The 11,664-nt window shown below is 47.2% G+C and overlaps 1 protein-coding gene and 3 long non-coding RNA genes across 6 annotated transcripts in view; 2 read left to right on the forward strand and 2 right to left on the reverse strand.

The window, feature by feature from the left end:
- Window positions 1-1,601, forward strand: part of LOC112151514 — a 17,201-nt gene extending 15,600 nt beyond the window's left edge. Inside the window, exon 3 of the long non-coding RNA XR_002920146.2 lies at window positions 1,500-1,601. This is a non-coding gene — a long non-coding RNA (uncharacterized LOC112151514). The remainder of the gene's footprint in view (window positions 1-1,499) is intronic.
- The window catches only part of LOC112151512 (collagen alpha-1(XVIII) chain), a 42,395-nt gene extending 39,384 nt beyond the window's left edge, over window positions 1-3,011 (reverse strand). The window contains exons 1-2 of one of the 2 annotated variants that reach the window (XM_024280481.2): window positions 2,723-3,011; window positions 2,580-2,650 (exon numbers count right to left, since the gene is read on the reverse strand). In XM_024280481.2, coding sequence (XP_024136249.1) covers window positions 2,580-2,650; window positions 2,723-2,733 — 82 coding nt within the window. In that variant the 5' untranslated portion in view covers window positions 2,734-3,011. The remainder of the gene's footprint in view (window positions 1-2,579; window positions 2,651-2,722) is intronic. The other variant, XM_036217474.1, reaches the window with a different exon arrangement.
- Window positions 3,012-4,342: 1,331 nt separating this feature from the next.
- On the reverse strand, window positions 4,343-10,628 carry LOC118600219. Of its 2 annotated transcripts, none has more exons than XR_004949811.1 (4): window positions 10,536-10,628; window positions 8,743-8,804; window positions 5,797-5,989; window positions 4,343-5,721 (listed from the first exon to the last, which is right to left on the reverse strand). It is a non-coding gene; the product is annotated as an uncharacterized LOC118600219 (long non-coding RNA). The 2 variants fall into 2 exon arrangements; XR_004949812.1 differs by lacking the exon at window positions 10,536-10,628 and adding an exon at window positions 10,163-10,340.
- LOC112151513 lies at window positions 10,405-11,664 on the forward strand. Its single transcript, XR_002920144.2, has 2 exons — window positions 10,405-10,723; window positions 10,842-11,664. It is a non-coding gene; the product is annotated as an uncharacterized LOC112151513 (long non-coding RNA).

An 11,664-nucleotide genomic window follows, 5' to 3' on the forward strand; every position in this document is an offset into this window, starting at 1 on the left:
GAAAAAATGATTATTGATTAAACAGATTAAAAACTGATTAATGAGAATCCAAGTGATCAGTAGGACCTCAGGGAGGACTGGATCACCTCAAACCAGCAGGACTGGATCACCTTAAAATAGCAGGACTGGATCACCTTAAAATAGCAGGACTGGATCACCTTAAACCAGCAGGACTGGATCACCTTAAACCAGCAGGACTGGATCACCTTAAACTAGAAGGACTGGATCACCTTAAACCAGCAGGGCTGGATCACCCTAAACCAGCAGGACTGGATCACCTTAAACCAGCAGGACTGGATCACCTTAAACTAGCAGGACTGGATCACCTTAAACTAGAAGGACTGGATCACCTTAAAATAGCAGGACTGGATCACCTTAAACCAGCAGGAGTGGATTAGCTTAAACCAGCAGGACTGGATCACCTCAAACCAGCAGGACTGGATCACCTTAAACCAGCAGGACTGGATCACCTTAAACCAACAGGACTGGATCACCCTAAACCAACAGGACTGGATCACCTCAAACTAGAAGGACTGGATCACCTTAAACTAGAAGGACTGGATCACCTTAAACCAACAGGACTGGATCACCCTAAACAAGCAGGACTGGATCACCTTAAACTAGCAGGACTGGATCACCTTAAACTAGAAGGACTGGATCACCTTAAACCAACAGGACTGGATCACCCTAAACCAGCAGGACTGGATCACCTTAAACTAGAAGGACTGGATCACCTTAAACCAGCAGGACTGGATCACCTTGAACCAACAGGACTGGATCACCTTAAAGTAGGACTGGATCACCTTAAACCAGCAGGACTGGATCACTTTAAACTAGAAGGACTGGATCACCTTAAACTCACAGAACCAGATCACCTTAAAGCAGCAGGACTGGATCACCAGGACTCTGACCCTTTAGGACCAATGCCATCCTGATGGTGCAGAACGGTTCTGTAAAAACGACCAGATGAAAGTCCACGGCCGTTCTTCAGTGGCAGACGTTGACTCAGTGATCCAGTGGATCAATGAAGTTCTAGTTTTTAGGAGGGAACTGAGAGCAGAGGGACAGTAAGAAGCTTTTCTGTCTCCTCACAGCAGCAGAGAGGAAACTGCAAATGTTTCTGCAGCCAAACAGGATTTACAGATGAAAAATGAGTTTATAGCCGAGTCGTCTGAACTTAATCAAGAACACCCACATTCCTGCTAGAAGTTCTTTTCTCTTATTACTGGAGGAGAAAAGCTACCATCTGTGCTAAACCTCTGCTGAAGTATTTCCTGAGATCTGTTAACTTTATGATCAAATCTTCATTATGAACCGACTTTAAAACTCTTTTATTAGTTTTAAATCCAAACATCTACAGCTGCATGTTTGTTTCTGAAGGTTTCTACCTCATCCTGGATCTTCTGATTTTTTGTTTCTTTGAGTCGTTTTTCTGATTTTCTGGTCTAAATCGTTTTTGACATTTTAAACATTAATGTTCACGCCTCTGAACTTCACAGGAGAGTTCTCTGTGTTTGAATCCTCCGACGGGAGTCTGCTGATGCTCCCGCTGGAGGAATTCCTTTTGTCCCGCCAGCATCAGTCCGGATTCGGAGCCCAGAGTCGGAGTCCAGAGCAGTGTTTCACGCTGAGGGACGGATTAGAAACCACGCTCAGAAAGGTGAAGTCGCCATGGCAACAAGTCTGTTTTTGAGAATATTTACAGGCTGCAGGCTGGAAATATTTGTCCCTGGTGCCTTCTTTCTAGCCCTCCCTCCTGCTCCCATGCCCCCCCCCCCTTTGGAAAGTGAGTCATTATGAATGTGGCAAACACACAAACATCCTGAGGAACAGCAGAGCATCTGCAGCCCCCCCCCCACTGCAGGAGCACATTCATCACTGGAATGGAAACTCTGGGTCCTCACTGATAAGACTCGCTCCCATTGGATCAGATTTCTCTGATGTCATCACAGGAAGACAGAGTTTTAATCTCGACTTTTCCATCTTCATGCAGATGAGATCCGTGATAACGCGTCTGTGTTCGCTTTGGGCCGCTGGGGGGTCAGAGAACCTGCACACCCAGAGGTCAGAGGTCAGACTGGACTCACAGGTAGAGCGGTACCACAACGACCTGCAGCTCTGAAGGTCTGACCCTCCCACTTCCCGTCCTCATCCCGCCGCGGTTCTGCTGTCATCAGAATGCGGCGTCTCTTCAGCGTTAATCAGGAACAGGCTGACGGGGAGCGTTTGCAGCGGCAGCCTCACTGCTGGAGCACAGAGCGTTTGAGTGAAGCGCTCGTTTGGGGAATGCCATCGCTGCGACTGAGATCCAGAGGTGGAATCTGCAGCGGTTCTGGAGCGGGTCCAGATCCCCACAATGAGGTCATCTGCTAAACGGGGGCCTGGTTTTAAGTATGACTTAAGATAACAGACTCTGCTGGATCAGAGAACGCTCCTTCTGAGGGAGTCATGAAACCACAGCAGATGGAGAACCGGGTCAGAACTCAGAGCTGTGGACCTTTAAAAGCATGCAGGAGCAGAAAAGTTCTGAAACGTTTCTGGTCCAGAACCAGCAGGATTCTGAGGAAAAGCCCACTTACCGTCCAGCAGCTGACGGGTCGAGCAGAACCGCAGGAGCAGCAGAGATAATCCAAAGAACCAGGGGGGCCCGCTGCACCGAAGCAGAAGCTCAGAGTCAGACACAGTCAGACAGCGACAGCAGAGACAGAAGGAGGTCATTTACCGGGACGGCATCTTCACTGCTGGGGGGTCCAACTCCTCTCTGAGCTCTGTGAGAGAGGACAGATGGAGCTCCCTCTGCCTCTTTCTCCTCACTCGCAGGCTCTCCTCCTCTTCCTCCTCCTCTTCCTCCTCCTCTTTCGTCCCCCCCCCCCTCTAGTTTCCAGTCAAACAAAGGCAGCTTCAGTGTGTCCAGAGTCAAGGGGCCTCACAAAGTTGTAATCTGACTCCTGTGCGTCCCTCCACGGACCACTGATTTCTAATGCCGCCGCCCCCCTCCCCCTGACAAACATCACAGGCTCAGAAACAAATTAACACCCCCCAGAGAAGTCTTCCTCCCCGCTTACCCTCCTCCTCCTCTTCACCTTTTCCCGTGTGGCCTTGACTGGAGTGAAGACGGCTCAGGATCTGAGGCATCCCAAGCATTTTTCCAGGGGGGAGGGAGGAGGGCGGTCAGAGAGCACACCTGGACCCCCCCCCCAAAAAAAACTCTTTGGAGGCAAAAACTCCTAACAAGTTACTGACTTCAGCTTTTTCAATTTCAAATCAAAGCTGTCACTGATGCATTTGAATAAAACATTCAAAGATTTCTGCTTTATTCCAGTGACAGACAGAAGAGGAGCGTTCTGCCGTCACTTCTTCTGCTAATAAAGACGAGGAGCGTCCCACCATCACTTCTTCTGCTAATAAAGACGAGGAGCGTCCCACCATCACTTCTTCTGCTAATAAAGACGAGGAGCGTCCCAAAGTCACTTCCTCTGCTCCTGACAGAAGAGGAGCGTCCCAAAGTCACTTTCTCTGCTGTGTAAAGAAGAGGAGCGTCCCACCATCACTTCTTCTGCTCCTGACAGAAGAGGAGCGTTCTGCCGTCACTTCTTCTGCTCGGTACAGAAGAGGAGCGTCCCACCATCACTTCTTCTGCTAATAAAGACGAGGAGCGTCCCACCATCACTTCCTCTGCTCCTGACAGAAGAGGAGCATCCCAAAGTCACTTCCTCTGCTCCTGACAGAAGAGGAGCGTCCCAAAGTCACTTCTTCTGCTAATAAAGACGAGGAGCGTCCCGTCGTCACTTCCTCTGCTCGGTACAGAAGAGGAGCGTCCCACCATCACTTCTGCTCTGTTCTTTTTTCATGACCTTTTTTCCATCAGGATGAAGCTCCTGAATCCAGTCAGAGTGATGGATGTAACCACTGTTACAGAACCGAATGAGAGCTCACACAACACCTGTGAGGGTGGGCTATTATTGGGCCTACTCCAATGAAAATTGTGTTTCTTTCCTGTTTTCGTAGCGTTTTATGATGATTGACAGATATAAAAGAATTTCAGACTCAAACTGCGTCTGAGTATTCATTTATTCAAATCGATTTGGATCAGGAGCAGATGAAAACTGGATGTTTGAAAAAGCTCGAGTTTATGACTCATGGGCGGGGCCAAAGTCTCCCTTCTCGGCTACAATTCTAAATCATCAATTAACAGACGAATAGATCCATGAACGTCTTTGTTTTCTTGGTCTGATCTGGAATCTGGATCAGAACTGGACGATCAGAGATCACTCACCAATCGTTACGCTAACGTTAGCTTGGGTTGAGGGGCTGTAATCTAGTGGGAGAGAGTAAACAAAGGGCTGATGGGAACATTAGCAGAGCTAACTTTTGGCCCAAAACTCACAGGTGAACTTCTACAGGAACTATGTCACAGAAATCGTCACAGGATTTTGGATTTGATAAAAACTGGGAACACTTTGAAAACAGATCAGAAGATGTTTGGAACTTCAAACAGGAATCCGTATTTAGGTCTGATCAGTGTTTAACTCCGATGACCTGTGGAGGCGTCACAGAGCAGAACGCCGTTCTGTGATTGGTTCATTCTAGAAAAACCAAAACCAACATGTATTTCTCCTGGAAACATGGAGGTTTGGAGATAAAAACGGTTTCAAACTCCGGTGTTGATTCCTGATGTTGGTTCCACCAATCAGGAGCGTTTGCCTCTGATGCCAAAGGGAATGTGGCGTCTGCAGAGGACAGATAAAGACCTCCGACTGCGCAGACAGACGGGAGCCGTCACCCTGTGAGGACCTGCTGCACTCAGACACTTCCTGCGGTCCGAGCGCGGCTGTGGTGGAGCGGCATTCCTCAGAGCGCCGTCCTTGACCTTTGACCCCATCTCTGATAAAGCTGCAGACACCATCTGTCTCCGTTTCAGTTTCCAGCTCTAATCTTAACCTCCTAACTCATTTTAAAGGTTAATCAATCAAAAGTCGTAAACTTAAAGCAAAAAAAAAACTTATTTTCAGACATTTTTTCAAACGTCTCGTTGAGGATTTCTCCTCCTTCGGTTGGTTTTTCTCAGACCAGAACTAACAGAATCTGAGAGCAAACAGAAAGGAGAGCATCATGTTTGAGCAGAAGATCCTGCAGGATCACCAGAACTCCGAAGAGTGAGAGAAAGCTGCTTCAGAACCCATCAGAACCCATCAGAACCCATCAGAACCCATCAGAACCCATTAGAACCCATCAGAACCCATCAGAACCCAGAAGACAGACGTCTCTGCATTAAAGCTCATAGAGAAGTGAAGGTTTGCAGAGAGAATGTTACAAGAAGAAGTTTAAAAACAAAATGACTAAAAATGAGAAGTTAAAGACAATGTTCTGCTCCTGATCTGTTATCACTAACAGAAAAATCTGATCTAATCGTCCTCGGCTGCAGCTCTGATGATAATAAAACGTTCTTTAGGTCTAGCTTTGGACCCAGAGATTCAGACGCTTCATAATCCTGAGGAGAAGTTTCCATGAGGGTTGCTCCTCACCTGAGCAGGTTTGACCTTCATCAGCATGAAGTTCTGATCCGTCAGCAGCAGCTCTCCATCAGGATTTCCCTCCAACAGTCGGATCTAAACATCTGCAGCTGTGTTCTGGAAGTCTCTGAATCAGAGATGTGAACTCGCCTGAGGCGCCATGACAACTGGACTGAGTCACATGACTTCTTCCTTCGCCGCCGTTCACCTGCGTATGAGACGACTTCATGGAACATCAGGGTAATGAGGAAGTGGATTCTCCTGTGAAGACGGGAGGACCAACCTCAAACGGAGAGGAAACAAGGAGCTCCAACTAAAAACCTCCGTGTTCTCCATGAGAGGAGGAGCTGATGTCATCTCCATCCGTCATCATTCCAGATGGTTCAGATGTTCTCATGGTGGGAGTCTGACCAGGAGAAAGACTGAATGTGGATCTGAGGGAAACCTTTAGATCTGGAAACTCCTTGATGGTCAAACTGTGCAGAAAAAGCAGACTCAGAGATCGAAACAGGAACTCCTTCACGTCAACAAGAGTCCAACATATGTAAACTCCTCCCCCTCAGGCAGGAAGAGTAAACAGGAAGTAAAGAATATAAATAAACTGTTGACAATGAGAAAAAAGCTGTAAACAAACAACCACAACAAACACAAACAAGGTTTTTGATGTACTTAAAAATGAAAATATGACAGAAATGTTTGGAAAAGCTTCTGGATGAAGGATGAGTCACAACAACAACAACAACAACAACAACAACAACAACACAACTGAGCGTCATGAACTGACTCCTCCAAGCACAGACGGGAGTTTGTTATGATAGAAGCTGAATGAAGAGATTATGAAGCTGACAGTCTCCGGTCTCTCATGGTCTCATGGTCTCGAATGAGCTGATGGCGGTGAAGGTCGTTCATCCAGACGGCGTGCTCTTGAGGTTACATCACAGCAGCTGGACTGAACCTCAAGACCAGATGATCCAATGTTTGATCCAGAGGATCCGGAACAGGAAGTGGAGTTTGTTTTTGCTCCTGCTGAAGCGTCTCGTTCCTCGGTCTCTGCTCTGACCTTCATCAGCTGACCGTGACCTTTCTGTTTGAGGACCTGATCTCTTCAGACGACTGACGTTTCAGAGAAATGATCTCATCCATGTTTCTGTCTCTTTTCCCAGCATCCCCGTAGTTTCAGTTTGGTGTGAAGTCCTCCATCGTTGATGCAGATGAAGTGTCCGGTTAATTAGACGTCATCTTCCTTCTGGATCAGGAGAATCCTCCTGAGGAGTTCCGGGTTTTTCCTCTGAACCATTTTCCATTTCTTCATTTGTTCTCCGTCGCTCCGTTCTTCCACATAAATCCTGGTTTGATCCGTCACTTTCCAGGAGGAGTTTCCTTCTCCTCTCCAGAGCCTGGCATCCCGAGCCAGCTTTGGATTTCTCCGTTCTTTTTCCAAACGGTCCTCATGTGGATCCAGTCTGCCAGCATTGTGCTGCTGCCAGAACTTCAGCCAGTCAGTCGGTTCCCGTTAGCCGTGCTGGGTTTGGATTCAGTGGCAGTTACTTCATCAGGATGCACCTTTCCTGGCCAGCAAGAGTCGTCTTACTCCAACTCGTGTTTTCCGAACTTCTCTGTGCGGCTCGGTCCAAAGCTGGATCAGAAGGTTCTGTTTATGCTCAGTTCTGAAGCTGCACAGACCCGTCAGCTTCAGACTCTTTACCTCAGGGTCCTCCTGAAGCGGCTCGCTCCTCATGTGAGGATGAGCTGAACCCCGACCTCTTGACCTCTTGACCTCATGACCTTTTCCTCGTTGGGGAGAAGCTCGGATTTGTTGAAAATGAAGCAAAAGAAGCTTCAAACCTGCAGGATTTTCTTGATCGACTTTTGAACCTTTTTCTTCACAGATAATTATGAAACTCAAAGATCTCAGAAGGTTTTTCTTCATTTCAGGATTAAGATGTTGGTGAAGAAAGACTAGATCTTTAAGATCAGGAGGAGTTTCCCGCTTCTGTCCAAACAGGACTGCAGCTTTGATTGGTTGAATACTTCTGGGTAATCAGCTGATTGGAGGCCAAAGATTCCTGGGAATGCGGTCCGGGTTTACCTGAGACCAGCAGAGAATCTCCATCTGGGATCTACATGACAGAGATGGATCACCTGGTGAACGTTTCTCTGTAGGTTGTAAACTCTGCAGAGATGAAGACCTGAGAGAATCGGAGCGTCTTCTGAAGAGAAACCCCGGCACACAAGAACTCAGATCCGGGTCGGCGCCGGTTCCCACGGCCTCTAAGAATCTCATTCACTCTGCTGGTGGCAGGATTACTCATGAATCCCCCCCAGTGTTTGATCCAATCCCCCATGATCCTCTGCAGGCATCCGTTTAATAATAAGACATGGAAGCCCCGCCCCCACGCAGCTCAGACATCCTCCCTCTTCATGAAGAGCACTCGCTGGATGGGTTTTGGACTCCAGCAGAACTCTGGCTTTGACCACAGAACCAAAACCGGATCAGACACAGTGAAGACAGCTCTTCCAGAACTGTTCTGGTGAAGCAAAACCCACAAATCCAGCAAAGTTCTAAAGAGGCAGAGAGCACCTTCATCATCACCTTCATCATCACCTTCATCATCACCTTCATCATCACCTTCATCATCACCTTCATCATCATCTTCATCATCACCTTCATCATCACCTTCATCATCATCTTCATCATCATCTTCATCATCACCTTCATCATCACCTTCATCATCATCTTCATCATCACCTTCATCATCATCTTCATCATCACCTTCATCATCCTCTTCATCATCACCTTCATCACCATCTTCATCATCATCTTAGTCATCACCTTCATCATCACCTTCATCATCATCTTCATCATCATCTTCATCATTACCTTCATCATTACCTTCATCATCATCATCTTCATCATCACCTTAATTATCATCTTCATCATCACCTTCATCATCACCTTCATCATCATCTTCATCATCATCTTCATCATCACCTTCATCATCATCTTCATCACCTTCATCATCACCTTCATCATCATCTTCATCATCATCTTCATCATCATCTTCATCACCATCTTCATCATCACCTTCATCATCACCTTCATCATCACCTTCATCATCGTCTTCATCACCATCTTCATCATCACCTTCATCATCATCTTCATCACCATCTTCATCATCACCTTCATCATCACCTTCATCATCATCTTCATCATCACCTTCATCATCACCTTCATCAGCTCGGTTGAGGACCTAAGGAGTTCTCCTTTCCTCGTCCTCACGGTGATCCTCTCTGCAGATGAGAAGTTCAGACAGAAAAGTGAATTTGAACTTAAACTTTCAGTTTCAAACATTTCAAACGTTCTTCTCATCTTCCTCCGTTTCACAGAATGAATGTCTGCAGATGAACGCCGGACGCCACGGCTTCAGAAAACCTCCCGGTTCTCTGGACAAACGCGTTTCAAAAGCAGGTCAATCGTTTTGTTTGAGAGTTTTGGATTTTCACAGGAAGATTGAATCCAAAACTCCGTGATGAGTTTGTCTCTGCGGCTGATTCACTTCCTGTTTTCACTCCAGGGACCAAAGTCAGAGATGAAAGCTTCAGGGAGGTTTTTATTACACTAATTACTGAAAGATGCATCAGGAGAATTCATCTAAACTGAGTCAGAAAGTCTGTAGAATCAGACCAGCAGCGGCCGAAGACATTTGAGATCTTTCAGATCCAGAAACCTCCTGAGATTCCTGTGGAGGAACAGTGACGTGATCCTGAAGAGACGTTTCTACAAACTCCACCGAAGCAGATTGGCTGAACCGAGGAAGTCTTTTTAATCAGTGGAACTGAGAGGAAATCCATCTCTCTGTCTGAGAAGAATAAACCTGAGAGGTTCTTCACTCCAGACTCACTCAGACATCATCAGCCTGTCTCTGCAGGATCCAGCTTCTGATGGGATCAGACCGACTCTGCAGCTGCTTTCACTTCAAATCAAAGCCTTTCAGTGAAGGCGAGATCAGCGGCGTTATCAGAACAATCCCAGCAGATGTTTTCCAGCCCCACAGAGGAAACAGCTGCAGGACGGCGGGGGCCACCACAGACCTTCAGGTCCATCAAACTCCATCACAGCAGGACTCAGTCAAACATGAGTGTGAAAAAGAACCCGATCAGCTGATGCTGTTCACACCACGACCTGTTCTGGACCTGGAGCCGAGTCCGCAGGTTTGTGACCGACTGGGAGACATGACTAGAGTTTAGGAGATGACCTGCTGCAGCTCCTCATGTCCAGGATGTTGCTCTGGTCCTCTCATAGTACTGATATGGGTCAGTCTGCATGATTCTGATTTCATGTCTGACATTCAGAACCGGGACGTTAGCTGAAGGTTAAATCCATCAGAATTTCAGTCCTTTTATCCGAGCATCCTTCATCCACAGAACCGCGACCTTCCAGTCAGACCAGCGCCACATTCCTCCCTGTGAGGCCTCGAACGCCACGTCACCAAACAGAGGAACGCCATCACGACCGTCAGAGGCATCTGAGGTCACGATGGCGTTCCTCTAGAACGCCATCGTGACCTCAGATGCCTCTTTTCATTCTGTTCATTCTGTTGAGGGGAAAGTATTCAGGACTGTCCTTAGACTTCCTGTGTGTTACAGACCATGAGGGCAGCTCATCCTCGGTCCTCCAGGTTCTGGTTCTGGTTCTGGTCTGCCTTCATGTGTTCGTGGAGCCGGCGGTCTTCACGCATGACTCAGCGTCTGTTTATAGCTGCAGTATCAGTCAGGAACCAGAGCTGATGAAGTGGCGACCGTGGATGACACACAGACAAAGCAGCTTCCTGGAGAGCGTTGCTATGGCAACGCTGAAAACAGCACAGCCACTTCAGCAGCTCTGAAGCGGAGGAACTTCCTGTCATTCAGACGGGTTATAGTTATTATGTTTACTGTTATTTTTAAAGAACGTCTCTCATTGTCTTCATTCACTGAGCTGTCATTCGGGGACTGTTGTCAGTGAGTCTGGGATCAGCTTACCCTCAGAGGTCAGAGGTCATCCTTCCTTCAGGGAGCTCCTCATCCTGACCATCTCTGGGTCTTCTATCTTCAGCTCAGTCCAACAGAACAAACTCCACACAGAACCAAGAGGAGGTGCAGCTGGGACCAACCAAGACTGATTGGAGCAGAGGAAGGGAGACTCTTTCAAAATAAAACAGGAAGTGAAGGTGAGTAAAGCTCAAACCAAACCCAGAACCCTCTGGAGTCTGCTGGAACATCGATTCATTTCAAAGGGACTCATTCGGGTCTGAATGACTCCATGACGCCTCCGTGTTTCTCCTGCAGCATGAAGGAGGTTTGATGACGGGGTTTTCTCTCTGGAGGCGTGGGAGCAGAGCGGTCCGATCAGAACCAGAACCCTCCGTGAGGTTCTGCTTCCACTGCTGTTTAAGAGAATCTTCTCTGAAAAGTTTCATGTTTGTTGATATTAAAACTGGAAGCTGAGTTTAAAAGTTTTATTTTGTAAAAGTCAATATCAATCACGATCTGCTCATCAAACATCAAACCAAAACTGATTTAAACCCAGAGGAGCTGATGTCCTCCAGCAGAAGAACGGTCTCTGTGAACGACAGCAGAACTTCACCAGAACCTTCTATGAATCCGGACAGTCGGGTCACTCTGAACCAGCTCCTCACATGTCCCTGCAGCCAGGAGGTCCGCTTCTGTCTGAGCGCAGAAGTTCTGCTGATGCCAGACCACTGAAGAGGATTCATAGAAACAGACGGACTTTGAAGAACTCCACGAACATCCCTGAGGACCGACATGGCTGTGGGTTTGGGTCGGTCCAGGAACCAGACAATCCTCCTCAGAACTCGATCCATCACCACCGGTCCTGATCCTGAAGCAGACCCAAAGTCCGATTCAGAGAAAAAAGACCAGCAGAACTTCCAAACAGACTGGACCCTGGAGAGTCTCCAGACAGTAATCAGGGACAGAAAAACACCAAGAAAACAAGACGAGACATAAAAGAAGAGTTTCAAACATCAAAGAGAAGAACAAAAAACATGAAAGACTGGAGTTTTTCTTTGAAGTGTTTCTGTTTTCTTCTTCTGATGCTGTTTGTCGTCTTTTTCAGACTCTTGATGTTTGATTAAAGTTTAAAAACAAA

This window comes from Oryzias melastigma, linkage group LG20, assembly GCF_002922805.2.
Source record: "Oryzias melastigma strain HK-1 linkage group LG20, ASM292280v2, whole genome shotgun sequence".
Lineage (NCBI taxonomy): Eukaryota > Metazoa > Chordata > Actinopteri > Beloniformes > Adrianichthyidae > Oryzias > Oryzias melastigma.